The following is a 26221-nucleotide window of genomic DNA, read 5'->3' as shown; positions in this document are numbered from 1 at the left end:
GCTCACTACGTGCAATTTCAGAAGCAGCTTTGCTGCACACTATTGCTAACATTCCTGAATCAGATGGTGATGTGAAGCTGCATGCTAATATTCCTTTGGTATTCAGCAAAACACTGCTGATTCACAGTGACATTTTGCAGGAACTTCACCCTTCTATTATCCAGTAGAAGCACCATAATGCATTAATACTGATTTAATTCCTTGAAGCATAGCATGTTTCCCACAATGCAGCAGCAAAGCAAAGGTCATCAGTCCCTCCCCACGGACCAGGTGTTCTTATTCAAGAAACATTTTTCAGCCAGACACCTGAGTTACTGGGAGATATGAATCTCAGTGATGGACCTTAGTCATAAGCTTAAACAAAAAACACCACCTCAGCTTTTCCTGAAGTCAATGCTTTGGCTGTCCATGTGTAGGTCACACCAGAATTAGTCTCAAGTTGATTTCAGACACCAGCATTTTCCAGGCATCCATCTTGCATGCCTCGGGTGAAAGTTTCCCGAGTCAGCACAGTGGCCACAGTAGGTGAAGCCTGATTTCTGCCAGACTATTAAAAGATGTTCTGGACTCAAATGAATTGCCCTTGTACCATCTGTCTATAACCATGATTTATTGTTTGAGAAATGGTTCCTCGTCATGTCTGCACACATATCCTGAACCGAGCCCAAGCTGGCCCAATGTCTTCAGGACAGGACTGTTCAGGGGAAAATTTGAAGCAGAAAAAAAAGCATCTCGATACACACTGCAAAACTGACATTTCCTTTTTCAAGGCATTGGCAGTGACGGCAATCTGAACGGTTGCAAAGAATGCACTTGGCCTTAGCCAAACTGTGCTGATTCAAGACCACTTCCGAGATGTAGCTCAATCGACAGAATTCAGTGAATAGTGTCTTGGTAATTTTGAAAACAGTTATTGCCAAATACATTATGAAAGCCTTTAGATGTTGGTGGATTCGGTTGTCCATGGGTAAATTTTATGAATTAACATTGTAGCTCTTTCAGCGAGCCAGGACAGGCATGATGGGCCGAATGACCCCATCTGTGCTGTTTGATAACACTCCTGGCACAGAGCTTCACGGGAGGAAGTGTATATGGGAAATTCAGACATATAGGTCAGTGTGCCCTGCACAGCTCCCTACCCAACACCGACTCGTCCACTTAGTCTGATCACTCAGCAGCCGTGAAGTCCCAAGACCCAGAATCTCCTACGCTCCCCACTAAAGGAGGTGGTACAGTGATGAGCTGTTCAACCAGGAGGGTACAATAAAAACATTTCAGGATCAGTATTAAAATAGTTTAACAGTTCCATGCAAGTCAAATACTGATGCTGGGAGTGTTCAAATTGTACAAACAAATGCTGTTTAAAAGGTGAAGTTTTTTTCCAAAAAAAAAAGCTCAATTGGTCATACATCTGTTTTGTTATTTACACATTTAAAATGGCTCAAGACGTTTATTAAGGTAAATTGCGGTGCGGTTTGGCATCGATAAAGAGTAAATTTATTGACAATTTTCCCCCATTAATTGTTAAAATAATTTAAATCTATCACCACAGACATGGATGTATCGGCAATCTCTACTTCCACGGCTGCAAGTGGCCCGATAGTATCTCCAAACGTGATTGGTTCACGAAAGGTTGCAGTGCAAGATGATATGGACAGTTTTGATTATTTTGAACCATTATCTGCTGTCCCCAATGGTAAGGCCTTTGAAGGGAAGCTTTCTTCCACTGAATGGAAACCTGGTTTTAAAAGAAAAGCTATTTAAAAAAAAAATTGCTGGGCCAACCCAAATAGACAAAGCCCCGTGGCTGACTTGACTACAACAGAACTAGCTTTAAAGTAAATTTAAGCTGAACAAAACAGGTGCTGATATGTTGAAATATTGCAAGTTTTTAAATTCTAGCTGTGCACTGTATAGAGTGGAAGCCAGTTATTTCAACTCATATTTCAAATAACGAAGCCTTTCTACCTAATGTTAGGAGGAGGCCAATTATACTCCTGAACTTCAAAGCTTGGAACACTCTCAGCCAGACTGGTTTTATTCTGCAAGTTTTGCCATGAGAGTCAGTCAAACTATTGTAGAGGTAAATGTGTATCTACATCTAATCAAAAAATTTGGGGTGTCATGTGCACACTCCAGACAGCACATCGCTGTGGATAATTTATCTTTTGGGAGCTAATTATCAAAGTTTTAAGAAGAAGAAAAAAATGCATTTTTAATGCAAATTTATTTGTGTATTAGGTCCCTCCTAACATTTAGGTTTGAGGAGAATGTAAATCATAATACCGCACGTAAAAGGGCTTAGGAGGACTGTTTTGGGGTCCCTTTTTTTAAAAAAAAGGCAAAGGCTTGTCCAGACATAAAAACAAGCAGTTAAAACAGGTTTCCTATCAGTTATATTGGCAGTGATTTACTTTTACCTCAGTTAAAACTTGCACATTTCTGTTAAATGTGTTGGCGATCGTTATGTAAACAATCCATTATTTAAGTTGGTCCGTAGCACTTTTGTTTCAGTTCATCGTTTCCTTCCTTCATTTGTACCTTTTTGTTATGTAACAGTCAATGCCAGTCTGTTTCTTTCCTCTTGCCATTTCCTTCTTTCAACCACTGCCATTACAGTTCTAACCCTGAACATTTTACCATTTATAAAAGGTAAAATGTTCAAAAGGCCTTGCCTGATTTTTGTAAGAATCTCTAATAGCTCCTACACCTCACTAACCTATGGACTGACTGCAATACTGCATGTTGTGGAATAGAGAATTTAACTAATCTTAGCCGTTAACCTGTCCTTAGTAGAATCGCAGAATTCCTCCAGTGGGTATCAACTATAAAACTAAATGTGTCTTTCACGTTTACATGCTGAACTAACATTTTTATCTTCCGACAGTCATCCTAACAATTTCTCTTTCTCTTTGAGTAACTGCTTTGAGATTAAAAACTGAAACAAAGTGAGAAATAGTTTATACAAGAGACTAATGAGAAATGCTTTGTTCAGGTGCCATTGACTTTCATGACTGTAGTAATTGGAAAAATTTGTGTGGTCGTAAATTGTATTTTAATGTGTTAGCTAAGCTGCATTCAGCCTACATTGTCCTCTTTAGACTAGCTAGGAGCAGGAAATGATTTCCTTGCTCTGTGCACTTGGTTACGTGTTTTATACTATACTGCACTAGCCGAACACTTATGAAATATGATTTAAGTTGAAGTTTTCTATATTTGTGTATTTTACTTGGATGTCACAGAATGTGTTTTTTATTTGGAATTTTACCAACACAGGATTCTTTCAGAAAATGCCAATGTTAATAATGTTTTTTTTCTATTGTTTCAACTGAAACAATATTTCTATATCTTGCATGCAAACATATCTGTTGGCACAGGGTAGCCTGATGGAATTAAATGTACAGCATTGAATTCACAACCAGATGTTTCCCACAGTTCAAATGTCCGGGCCACTGGAAGGATTAGAAAGTGGCAGCTCAAGGGGAGGACAAAGAAAACGTAAAATGGGATGACTCAATAACAGGATTGTAAATGCTTTCTAGAGTGCACAGACTAAATCTTATACCCAGAAGTAAATTTGTAGTCATTATACAGTAATATCACTGCATACCTCTTACTCTGGTTTTATTAACTTTTCTTCATATATCAAAGATAATTTGAATGGCACATATTTACTTAACTAAAATCCTAGGTTATTGGCGATTTGATAGCACAACTTTTACTGTGGTAGCTACTTCGGTCTTCTTGCTATTTTTACAGACATTAGCCCTACTTCCTTGTCATGTCTGCTGTTTTAAGGGTAGCAGTGTAGAGGTGGTGGGAGTTTGATTATCATCATCCATGCTGAGCTTTTTGCAAATAACAGGAGTGTATCTAGGAATGCTGCATTACTTCCGGTTTGTATCAATCGAGCCAACCCATGAATATTAATTACACTTGACCCATGTTAAAATGCACTACTTGGTAACTGGCCAAAGAGTGCATTATAATGGAATATGGCATAAAAAGCATCCGGTTGCTTGTTTACTCAGAGGATCAGTGAAATGTTCATGAGACATTGCTGGCGGTTTGAAATATAATTGTAAATTTCACTGCTGCCTGATTTATTTAACAAGTGCTGTCTGACTTTTTAAAAAATAATTAACACTACTCTCCAGGCATGGAACCTGTTAAATACCTCAATGTCTCCAATATGTCAATATTTCCTCACAGTTGTGTTTATTCCTGAATCTTAATTTCATTATGGTGCTCTTATCTGGTGTACTACCCCATGCTCCCCTCCCACCTACAGGGCACGCTGCAGTCTTAGCTTGTCTAGCAAGTTTATATTGGCATTGCTGGGAGTGCTTGAGGCCTATGTGTCAGAAACCTGTCGCACAAGCATCCATATAAGGCCAGTGCAAAGAAATCTTAAAGGGGAATGCAGTTCTTAGGGGGAAGTGAAGAGAAGCACTTTCTGCTCAAAAAGAATGTTAAAAGATACTGTCTTGTGTATCTCTTTGAGAAGGCATACTGCTATTTGTGCTGGATCATTGTATCACCCTGGTGGCAGGTCGAGATCTGATATATCAAGGAAGTTAGTTACGGACTCAAATAGGAGTGCCCCTCGAAGAGGCAGATTACTTTCCCCCCTGTTGAATGAATATTTAATGAACAAACAGCACTTCTGCCCTATTTTTTTTAAAATTCCCTTTAGTCTCAAGAGATTTTCTCCCCATCTTATGTCTTCATTTCCTTGCAAAAATTCTCACAGCTGACAGACAGCTGAGACAGAATGGTGGTGTTTGTGGACCATTGGATGGGACTCCATAAGAGTATAATAAGATACATTTTGAACCATAAAATGTGTGAGTAGACTTCAAATTCCATGTATATAACATGTTTAGCAGTTTATAAATCTGTGGTATTACAGTGCTTCACTTCTTGATAACATCACAAAGCTGTTAAGGTAGTATAGATTTAGGAGTCGATATTTAATTTAGACATTTCTCGTGTCCTATGAGTAATCTATAAACTGAGGCTTTTTAATTCAGTGCCTTAAAGCAGTGACTAAGGATTAGTGCCTCAAGTACCTAAATCACAGCAAATTTTTCAAACAATGAAATCAGGCCCTATAATGAACATCACAGTATGGGAGCACTGTAATCAGGATAGAATATAATGTGCTTTTGTTAGAGGAAAAAAGATTTATTAATTATAAAGAAATCAGTACACATTGATAACTTAGATCTCTTTGGAGAAATAGCCAAGTCTGTCTTTTTAAATAATATAGAGATTTTGACATAGCCAGAGGGTTTGCAAAGGAAACCTTTATTGTAGATAAGACTTTTCATAAATCAAGTTATGAAATCTCACTCCAATCCAACTTTAGATCTAACACTAAGTTTTTTATCATATCTGACCACAAAATGATTGGATCAATCCTAAGTCTTATTTTTGAGACAATGATAAATTTTAACATGATTGCTGTACACCATGGTGAAGGAACAATACTTTACTTGGTTGCATGGTTACAAGTGCAGCAGTTTAAGTGTACAGTTGAGCCATATCATCTTTTCTTCTAGAAGAATGGCCAAACAGAACAAACTAGCTTCAATTATTTATTCCTCTAAGCTCCCACAGTTCTATATAAAGTGACAATTATTAAAATCTTCAACTATTTTTTATTCACACAATACAACTGTACAGTGCTGGCACATCACTACTGCTTAAGAGACTCGTGACATTAACCTAGTGGTGCTACAAAAGAAACATTTGAAAAATGATTTTTACAACTGAGCTAAAACGTGTTTGGACTACACATCAAGCCACTAGATGAAACAGAATTGTGCCAATTGTTTACTGCAACATGTAGTAATCTATTGTACATTTCCTACATCTTGTTCACTAAGAAAATGCCAAAAGGAATACAAATAAAACCCTACAAATTATTGTTGCTGTTATGGTTAACACATCTCAGGATATTCCTCTAGAAACATAGAAAATAGGAGCAGAGGAACATTTGGCCCTTCGAGCCTGCTCCACCATTTAATATGATCATGGCTGATCCTCTATCTCAATACCTTATTCCTGCTCTCTCCCCATACCCCTTGGTGCCTTCTGTGTCTAGAAATCTATCGAGCTCCTTCTTAAATATATTCAGTGACTTGGCCTCCACAGCTTCACCGCCCTCAGTGAAGAAATTTCTCCTCATCTCAGTCCTAAATCTCCTATCCCGTATCCTGAGACTGTGACCCCTCGTTCTAGGACCCCCCCCCCGGGGCCAGGGGAAACATCCTCCCAGCATCCAGTCTGTCTAGCCCTGTCAGAATTTTATACATTTCAATAAGATCCCCTCTCATTCTTCTAAACTCGAGTGAATACAGGCCTAGTTGACCCGACAGCTCTGTCAGCTATTTAAACACAGGTGTTAGGCATTAATTCATTTAAAATAAATATGGGTTATGTTAAAATAGGCGTTGGGGGGAGGTGGGAATTGTTCTCGAGCAAAATTGCCACCAGCTATGAGTTGGTGCCGGATTTCTGCCACCAGTCCAACCAGCTCCTGCTTTCCTGTGGCAGGGTCGAGTATGCAGGGCGGACCCCCAGCATTATCCCCATTGTGCAGTGGGAGTCATACAGGGGAGGGACATGCTGTATAGCTGTTTCAGCTTAAAGGGACTGGCCAACAAGTACAGAGGAACCAAAACAATTTCTAACCCTGCTACAAAGAACCTTTATATGGGGTGGGGTAGGAAGCAGCTGAAGTGATGAAAAGAACTATCCTGCTGGCCTCACTATTAATATCACCCAGCCTCCAACACTACAGACTCTTCCTTTCTGCCCTTCCTGTTCATCTACAGTGCCGAGGCAGGAACAGAAGGAAATTTCCCAGAATATTAAGTCGCACCACCCCACTATCATTTACAGGGGGCTGGGTAAGCAGTTCATAAAACAACATGCATTTATATAGCCCCTTTAACGTAGTAAAACATCCCAAGGTGCTTCACAGGAGCGTTCTCAAAAGCAGAGGGGAAGAGGAAAATCTTGGCAGTCAATAGTAGGAGTAAGAATTTGGTGAGAGGCCTCCCTGCCCAGATTTTCTTGACTATCTGCCCCAGACCACCCCTTCTCAGGAGGTAATGCAGGAAAATTCCCTTCAAATAAGTGTTTGTAAATCAATATTGCAAGCAGTAATTTCTAGGTTTGGTCTTTGGTGAGCATGACCGCCTATTAAAACTATACTAGTATTTCTATTTTTGTTTAATTTTAAGACATTTAATTCATTTGAACATGGAGTTCCAAAAATGTAAGTAATCATTAGAAAAGGGATGATCTGTTTGACATTAGAAAAGGTCTTCCAACTGCAGAGAAAAATCAGCACTTAATTTTGTACTCACTCATTTATACTGCTGGACAAAATGATTGTAAATGAAGTCCTCCCAGAAGGAAATCATTTCTCTCATTTGTGTGCAGATTGCTGCTACATCCATGTTTAGTAAATCATTTATAGAATTCTATGCAGAAGAGTTCTGCTGTGCCTGAAAAATCAATATCTGAAATCATATTAAACTCTCAATCACTGAACTCAAAGGCCACCACATCTAATTTCCGACAAAACAGAAAATATTAATAAGTTTCTCTCGTGCTTTAGATTTTTTTGTACAATAGTAGTTTTCAATTTCTAATATACCCTTTCCCAAAGAAGGGATCAGCAACATAGAAAGACTCATTCATGTTTTTACAAACTTATTTTTGTTACAGGTGTACGATGGGAGGTACAATCTGGAGATGCAAACCAAATGGTTCACATGAATGTCCTGATCACCTGTGTTTTTGCTGCTTTTGTGCTGGGAGCCTTCATTTCTGGTGTGGCTGTGTACTGTCACCGTGATACTTACTTACGCAAAGCCAGAAAAATGAACAAGGATGCAGAATCTGCACAGTCCTGCACAGACTCAAGTGGAAGTTTTACTAAATTTAATGGACTATTCGATAGTCCAGTCAAGGAGTATCCACAAAATATTGATACGCCTAAACTTTACACTAACTTACTAACTAATGGCAAAGAACTGCCACCCAGCGGTGATGCAAAACCCATGATTGTGGACAACCACGGACAACCTCCAGAACTGGCAGCACTGCCAACTCCCGAGTCTACGCCAGTGCTTCAACAGAAAAGCATTCAACCCATCAAGAACCAATGGGAGAAAGCCCATAACAATATTAATGCGGCAAGGAAAGAATCACCTTTAAAAAGCCCTCAGATTATTTCATCCAGTCCTCCTCCCCATTCACCTATAAACCATGGTGGTCAAATACCCAGTGCTGTAGTACTTCCCAATGCTACCCATGCCTACAACATGTCTTTCTCAAATTCTAATGCACATAAAGCTGAAAGGAAAGTACAGAATATAGAAATGTCGATTACTGGTCATACGAGTAAAAAGGAACAGCGAAGAGCTATTGAGGCAAGAAACACACTAAACGACCTTCTGAAACATCTCAACGAAAGTGGCAGCAGCCCTAAGGCTATTTTGGGGGACATCCCTATGACTCGTCAAAATTTAATGCTAGAGCCAATGACCAAAATAGCTGAAATGCCACCCAAGGTTCCAAACAGAGAGGCATCGCTGTATTCTCCTTCTTCGACTCTTCCAAGACACAGTCCAACTAAGAGGGTGGATGTTCCAACAACTTCAAACGTACCATTGTCGAGTTTAGAGAGGGAGCGGGGCTATCCGAGGAATTCTTCACAGAGGCATTCAATATCTGTTCTCCCCAAAAATGTTATCAGTTCATTAAATGGAGCTGTGTTGTCACGACATCCCAGTTTTAATAGGGGAGGATACTATCCTCCAGCACCACCCACAAGGATGGATTCTGTACATGGTACTCCTCTTGTTATTCAACCACAACCTGGCTCTTTGTCCCGCCAGAGCAGTTACACAGGCAACGGGACACTGCCTCGATCAGGAATAAAGAGAACACCATCCATTAAACCAGATGTACCACCAAAACCATCATTTGGTCAACCCACAACTCCAGTCCAACCACTGCATAAGTACAGTTACTAATTTTGGACGATCAGCTAAAGGCAGTGTCTGTTTCTCAGTTAATGTGATGTGGGAGGACTTTAAGATCAATATTGCTTGAAGCTACCAGTGATAATGCTCTTGACAGACACACAAACAAGTGGCCAAAGTAGCTACATTTCCTCAAATAGCATCTTTCAGTAAGACTGAAGGCAGGAACATTCTCCTGCTACACAAAGATGATGCTGTGTAATACAAAACGTATTACTGTTAAGATTCTGAGCCGTGGAGAAGTGTAACATGGAATTTATCCTGTGATTTTGTTAAAGCATCAACGTACAAGGAAATACTTGAACAATGGTTCCATTTTCACTGCTGTTGAGCATCGTCTTCCCATTAAATGTGAACACTTTTTAATGACAGTACACGCATTTGTCTTGTTGCTTGCACAGATGTTTAATGACTTTTCATAAAACTTCTGATTTCAACAAACGTGCTTTGGTTTGACAAAACGCCACTGTAGCCCAATTGTAGCAGAGACAAAGACAAATACTTTGTGGCATTCCCTCTGAACGTCACAGATAAATGCTGTGTAAACTACACAGACTAGGATGCACTTAATGGTTCTTGTTACAGCTGTTATGCTGTGTTGCCTGATATACTGAGCACGACTGAACTATGAAGTTGACCTGAACCGTCCTGTCCAACTACAGATTTACTTGGACCATATCACTGTGTTGAGCGCAGCTACCTGTCTACGGTCATTTTCTTTTAGATGGTGTCCATATAGCTTAACCAAATGTAACGTCCATTACATTCTACGCTTACACCAATTACTGTAAATTCATACAGTTTATCTTACAATCTGTAGACAAGGAGCTGCCCTGCCACAGAGATGGGCAGTGTACAAGATAAAGGATAGTGCAATCACTTTGTTAAGGAGTGTTAAATGTGATTAATAGGGCATCCTGATGAGTCATGCAGGTAATGACAATGTTCTGTAAATAGCGTATCTGTGTTCACCTGGATTCTGTGCATTTTGTGCCTTATTCAATAAGCATTATCATTGATATTGAAAACTTGTCAAGCGTTCTTGAACAGAAAAGCTGCTTTCCAGTGTGCCAGTTGTATTTTATTTTTAAATGGTTTCGTATAAAATTAAATGCATCAAATCATGGCCTAACATGTAAAGGCAACCTGCGGCCATTTAATAGAGGGGGAAGAAAAGAGAAATGATCAAAATATGGTTGCACACCAATTTTTATGGTAAACATTCCATTGCAGTTTTTGACAAGAACAAAGGATGTTAAAAAAAAATAGCATTAGTTGAGCAAAATTTACTTTAAGTTAGCTGGTGTATCACATTTAAGAGATGTAAAAGCACCAACATGCACAGGTAACCCATGCTTCTCACTGACATTGACTAGAAAAGTCAAACTGCATGGCTGAAATACTAACTGAAGTGTCACAGATAAAGTGGAATAATTCACTCTCAATGATCAAATCTACGTGATGCTGTAGAATTCTTTATTGCTATGGCCCAATGAACAAACTGTTGAAATCATTTCAATACTGTCAAAAGTTATAGTAATTTTGCACCCATTCTGGCTAAAAGGTAAAACGAGCCCAAATCAGTTGAACAATGCTGCACTGTATATTGCAATTTGAGCCCTTGCTCAATTTTATGTTGCCATTTTTAACTTCCTGTATTGCCTTTACATTAAATTCACCAACTACTTTCTAAGTTTGTGTTAAAGTAAACCCGGGTCGTATCTCTTTATGGTACATTGGCAAGCTAACCCTGAAAAGGAAAAAAAAGTTGTTGTTGTGTAATGTCCTATGAAGTAACATGTATAGAAAACCCTTGTAAACTTGTACTGTGGAAGTGTACATAACTACATACATTTTGTTTTTAACACCGCATGTAAAGTCAAAATAAAAGAATCAAATGGAATATTTAATTCTCAATTTCTCTATGCATTAACATTATTCCTTGTGTAAATATTCCACAGTTCATATGTTTCTAGACTTACATCACTGCAGATTAAAAATCAATCTCAAAATCAATGATCTATTGATTTCTATTTGTCACAATGCTTTAACTATTCCACATCAGAATTTCACTCATTTGACACCAGAAAGTTCACAAAATAGTTTTTACAATAAAATCATTGATTATTTTTTAAACCATAAACTAGTTTATTAGATGTACACTCAAATGTGTCTTAAAATTATTTCCCTTAAAACCTACTTTTAAATGCAAACTCACAAGTAACATTCCACAATAATGTATCCTCCTCAATACTGTTTCAGGAAATGAAGGCTGTTTCATAGAGAGGGACACCATCCATGGAATATTTTGGGCATCATCATCTCGCCCCTCAGCTGTTGTTCAGTGGGTAGCCCTCTCGCTTCTGAGTCAGAAGGTTATGAGTTCAAGTCCCACTCCAGGGACTTGAGCACATAATCTAGGCTGACACTTCAGTGCAGCACTGAGGAACCAACATCACTAAAAAAAAATTGTCTGGTCATTATCTCATTGCTGTTTGTGGGACCTTGCTGTGTGCAAATTGGCTGCTGCATTTCCTACATTACAACAATGACTACACTTCAAAAAAATACTTCATGGGCTGTAAAGCGCTTAGGGACAACCTGAAAGGTGCTATATAAATGTAAATTCTTCTTTTCCAGGTTGTGGGTAATAGGGTTCAGTAAAGAATTAAGATATCCGATGATCTAAAAGCTCCAATATGCTCCCCAACACTTCTGTATCTAAATTAAATACAGTACTGATTAGCAAAATCCCAGCTTCAATCATTGGTCTGTGCTGAGTTAGCTGTTCTCGTTGCTCAAATAGGCCTCACTGCCCCCAGGTTAGGGAAGGGGGATGGAGGGAAAAAGTCAGCCTGGTTGGCTCCCATTCCTCATCACCACCCAGTCACCTTTACTGAATGTACGTGTGTGTAAATACCAAATGAGGGCTCTGCTGTGATGCCCTCGCTAATCGTATAACCTACCAACACTGTGTTTACATGTGAACACAGAAAACAAATAGCTGCAGTAAATCAGTTAATAACACCCCAAAAATTACACCCTTGACCCCTGTAAGTAGATTTTCCAACAGCATCTGGTTGTAAAATGGAAGGAAACCCACGTATTTACACAGACGTCAGAACTACAAAATCCCTAGTCTAGAGGGGATGTGTGGGAGATAATCATATGGCTTTTAAATGCTTTACCCACCACAAAAGGAACAGGCAGGATACCAAATATAATTAATGATACTAAATGGGTAGCCCTGCAAAATGAGACATTCAATGAACAATTCTAAAGTGGAACTAGTGACCGGTTTCAGACCAAAAAATACTCACGGTTACAGAAATGCTACAACTTGTTCCTGCTGAATGATGTGCCAAGGGGTCTGGCAATTTTAACAATCATGTTTTCTACATTTAACAATAAACCTGTACAATCAAATTTGTTACTTTTCCAATGCAGTGAATGCAGGACAGACTTGTTAGCATTCCACAGACATGCAGGTTTCAGCAGAAGGCATCAGGAAAAGGCCCTTTGGCTCAGTCACAAGAAAAAATAGTAGGTCTCAGAATACACATTTATACAGAAAAACCCATTGCAACTGCTATAAATTGATTTACTATTGAGCAATGCACATTCTAACTTCATCCTCTTCAATAGATACACCCGCATCGTAACCTCTGGTGAGAAATCACCGCCACCAGCAACAACTGCACCAGTATATGTGATTGGTTGGCTCTGCTACAAATATGCACTTTCAATGTACAGAGGAGTTAGCACCAACCAATGGGGGTCAGCACTGACCAGAAACTTAACTGGACCAGCCACATAAATACTGTGGCTACAAGAGCAGGTCAGAGGCTGGGTATTCTGCGGCGAGTGACTCACCTCCTGACTCCCAAAAGCCTTTCCACCATCTACAAGGCACAAGTCAGGAGTGTGATGGAATACTCTCCACTTGCCTGGATGAGTGCAGCTCCAACAACACTCAAGAAGCTCGACACCATCCAGGACAAAGCAGCCCGCTTGATTGGCATCCCATCACCACCTTAAACATTCACTCCCTCCATCACCGGCACACAGTGGCTGCAGTGTGTACCATCCACAGGATGCAATGCAGCAACTCGCCAAGGTTTCTTCAACAGCACCTCTCAAACCGCGACCTCTACCACCTAGAAGGACAAGGGCAACATGCGCATGGGAACACCATCATCTGCACGTTCCCCTCCAAGTCACACACCATCCTGACTTGGAAATATATCGCCGTTCCTTCATAGTCACTGGGTCAAAATTCTGGAACTCCTTACCTAACAGCACTGTGGGAGAACCTTCACCACACGGACTGCAGTGGTTCAAGGCAGCGTCTCACCACCACCTTCTCAAGGGCAATTAGGGATGGGCAATAAATGCTGGTCTTGCCAGCAACGCCTACATCCCAAGAATGAATTTTTTTTAAAAAGTTGAGAAAAGTGAACTGGACAGACTAACCTGCAAGTCACAGCCAATGTAAGTAGCATTCATCTAAGCAGTAAAAATATATACTTGGATATTTGCAGAGAAAGCTTCAAGACAAGAACATTAGTGTTTGAAACATATGCACAAGTCCATAGGTGAAATATTAGAAGATAATCAGGATCTTACTTTGATCTCCATCAGGACCATAGCCAGGATCATATTACTGAGGGAAACATGGCTGCCCACAGTAATTGCTGTTTTATCATTACAGTCATTGCAAAAATCACATGCGTTGTTTAGTAAGTTGCTTTTATCATTACTTAGAATTATTGTAGACATGTAATAGGACTGTGCATTAACCATGTTTTACCTTGTACTTAATAACTAAGACAGACTTATCTTGAGGCCTCCCTATGAACACAGGTGCCAGGAGCACTCATGATTCCAATGCCCTTGTACCAGCTGCCTCTAGAAACTACCCACTTATTCCCCTGACTTACCTTGGGTGATGCATGGAGACTGGCTGAAGAAATCTGTTTTTTTTATATACAGTTTTAAATTATATATTAACTTAAAACTATGAATATCAGTATGCTGCACAGGTACAGTAGACACACACACACACACAAACAAAGCTTGTGTGCATAGAACCATTGAGGTTTACCGCACGGAGGAGGCCATCGACCAATAATCTCTCTGCCAGCTCTTTGCTAGAGTAACCCAAAATTAATTCCATTGCTGTGCTATTTCCCCAGACTCCTGGATCTTTTTCAGCTTCAAATGTTTATTGACTCTTCCCTTAAAAGATACAATGGTCTGTGCCTCCACTACTCCCTTTGGTAAAGCATTACATGTCCTAACAACTCTCTGTGTAAATAAATGTGTCCTCACTTCTCTCCTCACTCTACTGTACTGATAGTTTGATTTCAATTTTCAGCTTCCTACAGTTGTTCCCTGGGCAACAACCAAAGTCAATTATGGGGAAAAATCTGTTGTATCCATGGAAATATGAAATGGCCATGGGAGGCAACAGCCATTATGTTGTCTATTGGCTTATGGGATTCAAGCAACTCCAAGCTCAGGTGCACTGGGCCATCGAGTCATTTTAAAAGAAGAATAGCAAATTGGTGTGTGAAATTCCATTTCATTTTCAAATAACCTTTGAATGGAGCATGGACTCCAGAATGGGTACAATCGAGGTCATTATGATGCATAGTCCCAAATTATAGCTGCTGCAGTAGGTCTTCTCTCACCAATGTGGAGAACAACAGGTTTGATAGAAGGATTAGCAGATCTTAAAGAAAGAATATATTAGGGCCACCAGAGAGTGTCTCAGAGCTTAGGATCATCATACAGACTTATTTCAGCCAATTGGATCGTTGCCTTGCACATATGGAACAAATCTGAAGACATCGAAGATAGAATTATCCCACTCATGCCTTCCATGATGTTTAACTTGAAAGTTTCAATCCAGGTAAGCATATCGAGCAGATATTGCGCCGTCTGTGCAGTTGGTTTGAAGCATTCCTTGCCCTAATGCATAGATATCAGCTGGTACTCCATCTATTTTGCACATCCTAAACGTTGAGCATTCAGCTGTTGCTTTCTCAACTCAAGCCTCCTTTAGTGGGCACTCAGTGAGGAAAAGTTCAGGAATACCAAAGGGAAATCCAATGTGGTACAAACAATAGGTACATTTCAGAAAATGTGAATAAAAAGTTGGCACATAATTTCTCATATCATTCCATCATTTGTAAGATTACAACATACACAAGAAATCCACTAACAGTATCTCTGTCAGATTATAAGGGTAACGAAGTAATTTTTTATACTAATACTACACAATCACTGCATAAAACTCAAGAAAAACATAAACTCCTTGATGCCTCAATAGTAAAGGTACTGGATGGTGTGGCAATGAGCCAAAAAGACCATACTTATCAGGAAAGGCTGAACAGGCCTAGAAAAAAAAAGGCTGAGGGGTGACCGGATAGGGATCTTTAAGATAATGAAAGGGTTTGAAAGGATAGACTTAGAGAAAATGTTTCCACTTGTGGAAGAGTCCAAGACTAGAGGTCATAAATATAAGATAGTCAATAATAAATCAAATAGGGAATTCAGGAGAAACTTCTTTACCCAGAACGTAGAATGCACTATCCCAAGGAGTAGTTGAGGCAAATAGCGTAGATGCATTCAAGGGGAAGCTAGATAAGAATATGAGGGAGAAAGAAATAGAAGGGTATGCTGATAGGATTAGATGAAGTAAGGAGGGAGAAGACTCATGTGGAGCATAAATGCCGGCATGGACCTGTTTGGCCAAATGGCCAGTTTCTGTCCTGTAGACTCAATGATGTAGATTCCATCTTTAAGCTCCACTCTGTGCTGAGTTAGCAATGTCAGCCAAGGTGGCTGCAAGGATATTACATTGGATTCAACATCCGTGGGCTCCAGAGGACCAGAATAGTTGATCACAGTTTCTGCTCCATAGTACTACTCAGTGTTCCATGCTAAAAAGTGCATGAGGACATCGGGAGAGGACACGATCAGGCTCATCTGTATGCCTGCCGTGGCCTAATAGCATGTGGGCACTCAGTATTTAGGCTCACTAGCGAACGGTGACTTGGGCACCCAGGTAAAGGTGTTGGAACCATAGGAGTCATTGGTTTTGAGAAAATTAAGGAAAGGTGGAGGGGGAAGCAGCATGACTATTGGACATTGGGTACAGTCTGGTGATGAGATGCATGGTGGATTAGCACATTGTTGATCCAACCTGCTGTGCCATAGATCAGCAGGATGCAAATTAACAATCAATTCCCTGATGTTAGCTGTGTCATTTGGTGGGTGAGTATATAAAGGCCAGCTGTCTCAAAACAGAAAGGGAATGATGAATCACCCCAGGCTCCTCTCATGGAGACTTTGTGGCTGCTTCAGCGAGGCCTTGGGAAAGACCTGGGAGCAGGCTGCGTGTTGGACCAGCTATGTAGCTGGGGAAAAAATTTAAGAGAAAATACAACACTTAAAAAGTAGATTTGACTGAACAGTTTCAAAGTTATGATCCGAATCAAACCTTTTTTTTCAAATATTGAACTATAATCATATAGTTATTTAATTTTATTTAATTATTGTAACTAACTGACTTTACCCCTTCCCAAAAAAAAATCTCAATGTGGTATAAGAAAGGCCTATAAGGGAACATTTTGAACCATGAAACTATTGAGAGTACATGTGGCAAAATCATCTGGTGCATGGAAAAATGGAATAACAAAACTACAAAGCACTTAGGAGCAGGGATAGATGGCATAGGTCCAAACAGTGAATATCTCAATATTACAGACTGCTAACTTTGTATACATTATAAACTGGAGAAACTGTTATAATTTATATCCATTCGGCTGTTGAAATATAAACATTTTGAATCAATTTTCAGAAACCCCATAGTAAACCCCTAAGTTTACTGTACGTACTTGGGTATAATGCAATCCATGTACAAAATTTCCAACCCCACCTCCATTTTCCAGCCAAAATTCTTTTTTTAAAAAAATATGAACCTCACTCAGTTACAGAGAGCAGAGCATTTGCTTTTAATGTGCACTGACTGCTTCACACTTTACCACCAGTGCACAGTAAGATGGAGCAGGAGATTGGTAGCCTGAAAGAGGGAAGTGAGAGACCAGAAGCCAGAGAATGAATGGTGAGCAATGCTGGACAGTCCAGAATAGGCAAGAGAGCAGCACTGGACCAGAAGCAACTGAGCGAGTTGCAGCAGGATCCATCATCATGATTTGCATATAATGTGGCCCCTTACTTTCAAACCCCAGTGACCCAAATTTCTAGTTTTATGCACAAGTATATTAAACATGAATGGTTGAAATTACAATACATAGAGAAATTTTGGGCTCTAAAATTTTGATCACTTTCCTTCTTGAAAACAAAAGCATGCTTAAATAAATACCTACAAATCCTTTGAGGACCTGGATACTGAATACTCTACAGTCAACCCACTATACACAATTAAAGAGCAGATTTCCAATGAAGCCCAGGTCTCAAATAACAGAGCTTGCTTCTGCTCTGCAATATCACATCACAGTCCCATTCCAATTTTCATAAAAGCTACAAAATGCAAAAAGCTGCAACTTCTTTAATTTTAAACAAATTATATTTTTGTTCTTTACGGCATTACCATCGCCAAATCCGCCACCATCAACATCCTGGAGGTCACCATTGACCAGAAACTTAACTGGACCAGCCACATAAATACTGTGGCTACAAGAGCAGGTCAGAGGCTGGGTATTCTGCGACGAGTGACTCACCTCCTGACTCCCAAAAGCCTTTCCACCATCTACAAGGCACAAGACAGGACTGTGATGGAATACTCTCCACTTGCCTGGATGAGTGCAGCTCCAACAACACTCAAGAAGCTCAACACCATCCAGGACAAAGTAGCCCGCTTGATTGGCACCCCATCCACCACCCTAAACATTCACTCCCTCCACCACCGGCGCACAGCGGATGCAGTGTGTACCATCTACAGGATGCACTGCAGCAACTCGCTAAGGCTTCTTCGACAGCACCTCCCAAACCCGTGACCTCTACCACCTAGAAGGACAAGGGCAGCATACACGTTGGAACAATACCACCTGCACGTTGCCCTCCAAGTCACACACCATCCCGACTTGGAAATATATTGCCGTTCGTTCATAGTCACTGGGTCAAAATCCTGGAACTCCCTACCTAACAGCACTGTGGGAGAACCTTAACCGCACGGACTGCAGGGGTTCAAGAAGGCGGCTCACCACCACCTTCTCAACGGCAAATAGGGATGGGCAATAAAAATGCTGGCCTCGCCAGCGATGCTCACATCCCATGAACGAATAAAAAAATAAGAGCTGTACCTTTAAAAGGAGATCACCAGATCAAATGGTTTATTTTATTTTCTTTGAAGTCAAAAGCGTGTCTTCCAAATTTTACAGAAATAAACTAAATCTTTCAAATATAAATAATTATATATAATTACATCTTGTACCTATATAAAGTAGGCTGTAATGGGCCTTAATTAAAATCAGCCTTAAATTACTTTACATAAAGTGGTGATTTTTTAATAAATTTGAATAAAACAAGTACTCCGGTATCTAAACAACGACAATAATCAATTGAATGACTTTTGCTAATATGAACAGTTGTGTAGTTTATTGTAAGAGGACAACTGGTGAATGTGCTGGGTGTGGAGTTCAATTTGATTGTAATAAGCTAAAGTACAATTTATATGCATGTAAGAATGATTTTAGAATATTAGCTTTGACTGCAGTATTTTTAAAAAACTTGAGTGAAAAGAACATGCAATTCTCCAAAGTTTGGACAAGTCAACCTTCTGACAGAGTTTGCACCCACACTTTAAACACTGATATTGTCTTTCATTTGTGAGCTCCCAACCACATATCGACTCCATCACCAAGACCGCCGTCTTCCACCTCCATCACATCGACCGTCTCCGCACCTGCCTCAGCTCATCTGCTGCTGAAACCCTCATCCATGCCTTTATTACCTCCAGACTAGACTATTCCAATTGTCTCCTGGCTAGCCTTCCATCTTCCACCCTCTATAAACTTGAGCTCATCCAAAACTCTGTTGCCCGTATCCTGACTCGCAGCATGTCCTGTTCTCCCATTACCCGTGCTGACCTGCATTGACTCCCGGACGAGAAAAGCCTCGATTTTAAAATCCCTCCATGGCCTCGCCTCTCCCTATCTCTGTAACCTCCTCCAGCGCTACAACCCTCCGAGATCTCTGCGCTCCTCCAATTCTTGCCTCTTGCGCATCCCTGATTTTAATCGCTCCACCATTGGCGGCTGTGCCTTCAGCTGCCTAGGCCTTAAGCTCTGGAATTCCCTAAACCTCTCCGCCTCTCTATCTCTTTCTCCTCCTTTAAGACGCTCCTTAAAACCTACCTCATTGACCAAGCTTTTGGTCATCCATCCTATTGCCTCCTTAAGTGGCTCCGTGTGAAATTGTGTTTGATAACGTTCCTCTGTGAAGCACCTTGGGGCGTTTTATTATGTTAAAGGCACTATATAAATACAAGTTGTTGTTGTTATTCTTCATTCAGAAATAGAACTGGGGAAACCATGTGATGCCCATTATGTTGAAAATGTACACAGATATGCAAATTGTGGGAAAGATTCATGTTATCCCACATTACTAACATAAAAAATTCCAAGAAGGAAAGAATAATTGCCAGCCCAAACATGTATTAGAATGTAGCCAAAAGTCCTCCTTGCACAATGACTTCCACAACCACAACCTCCTATATGGATGAATAAGGCGTCAGTGCACAAATGGAATTGTGTAATATTCCTTACTTACATACAAAAGCAGCAGCAGCAATTCAAGTCCATACAGTCCCTCAAAACAAGTTACTGCAACACCAAACACAATACACGGTGCTGATTCCCAAAGCCTATAATTCAAAGATATAGAAAATTCAGGTCTTTTGATCCTGACTGCTCCAATAACAAGCCTCCCTTTAGCCTCTCTTCAAATTCAACTCGGACACTTAAGGCCCTCCACTGCACACACGTAGTGTGATGGTGGAACCACCGAGTGCTACCCAACCCCCCAACCCCCACACACTCAGCACTTAAATGTTCTGTGGCGTAAAACACAGGAAATAACCATCAGTAACAATTCAGGCAGAAATAAACAGTATTTGTGGCATAAGCACCAAACACACTGTTGAGTGCAGAATCAGTTCGGAAAAACCAATGTGTTCATATGTAGATGTTATGTATTGATTCATAAATGATAAATACACAGGAAAAAGTTAAGATTGAAAATATCATTCTATATTTCCATTAAATCAAAATTTAGGGGTTTTTTTTAAGATCAGTTAAACTCAGTAATCTGAACACAAAAATGGTTTGTTACAATATTCAGAATTTAGGAACACTGGATACAAGCAATGAAATATACCTTTTGCCCCACCAAAATTTTAATTTAATTTCTTTCTTTCCTTCACACACCAACCTCTGGCCACAAGCTGAGCAGATGACCTGATCTTCTGGGATTGGGAAGATTTGTGTGAAGTCCAAATGGTGTGAGACTATTGACTGAAGCTGGTTTCACAACTCCCATCTTCACTGGACTCAGGACACAACTTCAGAGTTATAAAAATCACTTTTGCATCACTGTGATGCAAAACGGCTTTACATTTACAAGAAAATGGTGGTATAACTGAGATCTTAAATCCATTCTTCAAGTTGGTCTAGTGCCAATAGGCAGTGTGAGCCATCTCTCTAAATTGCATTTTTATCTCAGTATTTCCTTGTAACTTCTTGGAAGTGTTGTACTAGACTGGTCATGACTCACAATATTCTGCTGGGTGCCAAATGCTAAGTCTGTTGTACACACGATCATTTCACTAGCGCATACATGGACTCGATGAATCTCACTATTATATCAACGGTCATCACTGCTGCTCCCACCGCCTCTATAATTCCTTTACATACACCAACCTAGCTCAATAGGATCAAAAAACATATTTCACTTTGCATTACTCTAGCAATGGCTTCTCTTCCCATCCCTATACCGTTACCTCCAGAGTCTCCAGAATCTATCCTTGGTCCCTTTCTCTTCCTCATCCACATGCTATCCCTTGGCGACGTCATCCGCCAACAAAGGGTCAGCTTCCACACGTATGCTGACGATACCCAGCTCTACCTCTCCCTGCCTTTCTCGACCCCTCCACTGCCTCTATGCTGCCAGACTGCTTGTCCGACATCCAGTCTTCAAACAATCGCAATTTCCTCCAGCTAAGCACAGTGAAGACCGAAGCCCTTGTTTTCAGCCCCCTCTGCAACTTCCGTACCCTCACCACTGATTCCATCCCTCTTCTAGCTGCTATCTCATGCTGAATGAGACCGTTCACAATCTCTGTCCTATTCGTCCCTGAGCTAAGTTTCCAACCTCATAATCCACTCCATCTCAAAGATTGTCTACTTTCACCTCCATATCATCATCTGCATTTGCGCCTATCTCAGCCCATCTGCCGCTGAAACCCTCATTCTTGCCTTTGTCACCTCCAGACTCGAATATTCCAATGCTCTTCTGGCCAGACTCCCATCCTCTGCCCTTGGTAAACTTCAGCTTATCGAAAACTCTGCTGCCCATATCATATCTTGCACCAAGCTCTTCTCACCTACATCGGCTTCCAGTTCCTAAACACCTCAACTTTAAAATTCTCATCCTAGTGTTTTAACCCCTTCATGGCCTTGCACCTTCCCATCTCTGTAACCTCCTCCAGCCCTACAACCTTCCTTCCCCCACCCCCCAAACTCTCGGTTCCTCTGTCTCTGACCTTTTGTGCACCCTCAACTCACCATTGGTGACCATGCTATCAGCTGTACAGGCCCAAAGTTCTGGAATTCTTTCCCCAAACCCCTTTGCCTCTTCTCCTCCTTTAAGGCCCCCCTTTAAAATCCACCTCTTTGCCCAACTCTTGGTCATATCTCCTTCTTTGGCTCAGCACCCATTTTTAAAACTTTTTTTTAACGTTAAAGGCATTATATAAATGCAAGTTGTTGATGTTGATGTTTTATTACCTCTGTGGTTACATTTGCCAAATCAATTTTCTTTTTCGACCTTCTGCCTTTCTCTTCTGAATATGTCGACTCCTGCAGGGATATGATACCGCAGATGCCAGCAGTCCGACACTACCTCACCCAAATGGCTATTCTTAACCAGTGATCATAGACGGTGAGTGTTGGTAGGGTATTTGACTGAAGGGCATCACAGCTTAGAGTGATCCTGTCCTCTTGAGGCATTTACATGCTGGAGTCACTGGAAAGCAATAGGGAATGACAACCCTAGCTTACTTTACACCTCTCTAGCTCCAACAGACAGATTTTCAGCCCTGTTCAGTACAGTGACACAGAGAGAAGCACTGAGACTTCAGTTAAAAAAAAAAAATCCAGTTAAGAGCAGCTCTTCCTTCTAGGTCCTTGACAGTGCTTGGCAACGAGGCAGCATCATGCAATATTTATCTAATTATTTTGTTTTTAGTGGAGCCAGGAAGGAATGCTGCCTCAAATAATTCACTGTTAGATTTTAACTTTTGATAGTTTCTGCACCTATAAACTCAGTAAATCTGTAATGCAGTATTGTATTCATGATTCATGAGCCAAGAAAACAATAGATTTTCTTCTGTAGCTTTTAGCATGCAGAAATCATATTACCAAACGAATCTCACATGCCTCAACATTTTCCAAAGCTACATCATTCGACAGGATTTTGTATTAAGGGGCCTTCTGGGGACCTTTGGGACACATCCAAAAATTAGTTAACAAAAGTCTAAGTCTTAAAACACTGCCTACATTGAAAGTAGTCTTTTATCCAATGCTCAGATGGCACCGACCCAGAGCAGACCATATACAGTGTCATCTGTATGTCTTAAATTCATTGAAACAAGCTGGGCTATCCATAGCAGAACATAGTTTGGCCTCAAATCCACTGCAGTGTCCTCGCACACTATGGGCAGAACCGAAGTGTGCAGAATGTACAAGTGGATGGTTCATTTGTATATTCTACACACTTGAGCCATGCTAGACACATAACTCATCCTTCAGCGTACTAAATTATAGTTTTAATAATTGCTGATGTTGGAAGCAACTCGTTGTTTACTATCATGGTCTAACACTGCCAAATTTCATCACATACACAATTAGGGACACTGTAAAATCTTTTCAGTCATCACTAAAACACAAATGGCAAAAGGTGTACAACAATATTCCTACCGAATAAGTAGACAGAATATGATGTAATTTTCCCTTCTCTTAACATGTTAAAGGAACCACAATTGGGAGCTCAGGTATGTGTGAAGACAGTTCAACCACTGAAATGCTTTTCTACGGAGCATCAGTAAAGATCAGATTTGATCACAAAGGGCAAAGCTCTTTGCCTATCTTCACGATATCTGGGTTGCCAACTGCAGCTTGACAAAATCCTAATATGCAATTGAACCTTGCATTAACAGGTTCTTAACCAATGAAAGGTGAAGGAAAGACAGGATTGCCAGCTCAGAAGACCAACAGATCCTCAGCCATCTAGGGGCTATGAGGATCGACGCCCCTCCATTGTTCATTATTAGAATTTTAAACAACCACGGAAATGAAGTAAAGGTACATATCAATCTTCCTGTAAAAGAGACTCTAAGCAGCCAAAGACTGGGCTTGCTAACAGTAAAATTTTGTACAATATATCGAAGGATGTCAACTTCAGGAATGCTAAATTTCAGCATCATCCACAGAAAATTACTACTCCAACTCTTGGTCCGCCAGAAGTATGTCTTGATACTTCATCCAATTAACCTGTAGGTTTAGGGAATCCGTTAGAGGAACAGCATTGATAGCTTTGGGAATAGAATACTTGTACTATATGCTGAGAAGGTGGGCTAAATGGGAATGCAATGGATTAGGTTCCATTGCACTTGTACCACCTGAATCTCTCCATGAATATTTAATACATGCCTCATAGCATACAGGCTGCAAATAACAGCACAGAACTACATTAATGGAGGAAAAAGGCTATAAAACCTAAATTACTGCCATAGTCAGCACTTGCAAAATTCTTTTTGTCTAGTTTTAGTTGACCAAGAAGGTCCTGCATTGGATTGCTGGTCGATGCTGAGTTAGTTGATCTCAGCCAGGTTATAGAAGAGAAGCCTCTGTTGGCCTCAACTCCCATATGTTAGGGAGGGGAATGTTTGCCAGAGTTCATGTTCTTGATTACCATCCAACACCACCTTCTGGATGTTGGGTGGAGGCAGAATCAGGCTCTGACTGTGACCAAATCAAACATTCACCATCGAAGCTCATGTGAATAACGTCCACTTGTGTGGGGTATTGGGGGATGACTGGTGCCCACAGGACAATGTCCCAACAAAAAGTCACGGCTTTCAGGAAGTGAGAGGAGAGAGAACTGGTAAGAAAAACTATTTAAAAATGCAATTTTTGGAAGAGGCTTTTTCTCCTTCAGAAACATTCTACAGATCCCTTGATGTTTATCGTGAGCTCTATTCCCAACATCCTATTTCACTGGGGCTGTAGAAAAAATAGCCATTAGTTTGCCACAAAAATTTGGCATGGACTTTCTATTGGTGTTTATATCGATAACATCGGCTAGCACATTTTGTTTTTGTTCCCTGGTGAAGATGCAAAGCGATGCCTTCCCTTAGGACACGTTTGTTTGTAATAATACCTGCGCTGTTACAGCATAGAGATTCTTCCCCCCCACTTCAATAATAACAGTCTTCAACCACTTTCACCAGGAGGTAATAGCACCAAATTGGTCAAAATATTCCAATAAATGTAGAAGACTTTTTTGTTCCCACTGTTAATCCAGGCTTAAGAAATATCCTACATTTCTGTTCCTTTAAAATACATAAAGTGCATTTCTCCCAAGGATTCGTGCATTGGGCTAAATGAAAAGTTGTGTGAAAGCTCGTCATTTGCAGCTTCCCAGTCATTGATCCGTTTCCCAGTCAGTAATTGCTTTCCATTATTACTTTTTTTTTCTACTGTTGGTTGAAAGTCCATTGGTTTTTGTGTAGGCCAGAATACTAAAAGAAAGGGAGAGCAGCATTTTTGCACATTTGACAAATTAATGAAACCAGAAAAAGTTTACTTGACATTTGACATTTTAGACTTTCACTCATTTAGCATTTCCCTGCAAATGATTTAAGCATGAAAGTCACTGAGCAGATGACAGAACAAAGCCTTGCATAATACACAGAAACGCTTTCAAGTTAATTGCCATCCATCATATGCCCACAGTATTATAATTTTTCAGTGTGTTGCAACACATTCCTGTTATTGTATGTAATTCCAGCTCCAGTGACAACCCTTCAAGTGAAATTCAGCGTACATTGTCTCTTAAAAGTTAATAAGATGTTCAGTTTTATAACTGACAAAAAGAAAAACAGTAGATGCAGCTTGAGCTAACCCAGTATCACAAAGCTTGGGAAGTAAAGCAAAACAGCAGGACTGATCTTACATGTTATTTGCAATGGTGTTGAACAGTTTTTGTAACACAAATGAAGTACAATTGCAGTTTAACACTTTATAAACCTAATTTTGTGTAGTAAACATGGTTTTTGGACAGGGATGGGGCTAGTTGGCCAAAATTGGGTTGAGCATTTTCACTCTCCATGCAGCACAAATTGTCCAAGATGGCAAACAAGCAATTGCTAATTATTTTTTTTGCCAATTTCTAATTATTAGTTTTTAAAACAATTAATTGCAAAGAGGCAAAAAACACTTCACGCCCACACTCAATACCTGACTTTGCTAAAATTTCTAAGCCTATAAAATTCCAGACTGGGTGGCCCCTTCTAGACTCAACTGCAATGGAAGAGGAAGCTTCCATCAACCAATTGTAATGGCTGATGATGGCAACTCTGATGCAGATGTGTACCAGATGTGGAGCTATCCAGTTATATTTAAATATGGAAATGGTGAAAGCACAAGAGCAGAATAAATGGCAATGAGTGCAGTGTTATGCTCATAGCAATACCACAAATCAAGATAATGTTAGGTTTGATGAAATTAAGTAGCTAGAAGTTACAAACAGCAAACTTTCAAGTTTGATTTCCTTACTCTATGATGCGATTAGGTACATTTTACAATATTTAATACAGGACATGTAAATACTTGAAAAATGGGAGTGTT

General features: G+C 40.2%; 1 protein-coding gene across 7 annotated transcripts in view; it reads left to right on the top strand.

Annotated features, from left to right (window-relative positions):
* Positions 1–11017, top strand: part of sema6d (semaphorin 6D) — a 189355-nt gene extending 178338 nt beyond the window's left edge. For 5 of the 7 annotated variants that reach the window (XM_067971432.1, XM_067971433.1, XM_067971434.1 and 2 more), the window contains 2 exons: positions 1553–1696; positions 7744–11017. In XM_067971432.1, the coding sequence (XP_067827533.1) occupies positions 1553–1696; positions 7744–9056 (1457 nt within the window). In that variant the 3' untranslated portion in view covers positions 9057–11017. The remainder of the gene's footprint in view (positions 1–1552; positions 1697–7743) is intronic. The other 2 variants (XM_067971437.1, XM_067971436.1) reach the window with 1 other exon arrangement.
* Positions 11018–26221: the final 15204 nt, after the last annotated feature.

Source organism: Heptranchias perlo, chromosome 34 (assembly GCF_035084215.1).
Source record: "Heptranchias perlo isolate sHepPer1 chromosome 34, sHepPer1.hap1, whole genome shotgun sequence".
Taxonomy (NCBI): Eukaryota; Metazoa; Chordata; class Chondrichthyes; order Hexanchiformes; family Hexanchidae; genus Heptranchias; species Heptranchias perlo.
This window is presented reverse-complemented; position numbering and strand designations above follow the sequence as displayed.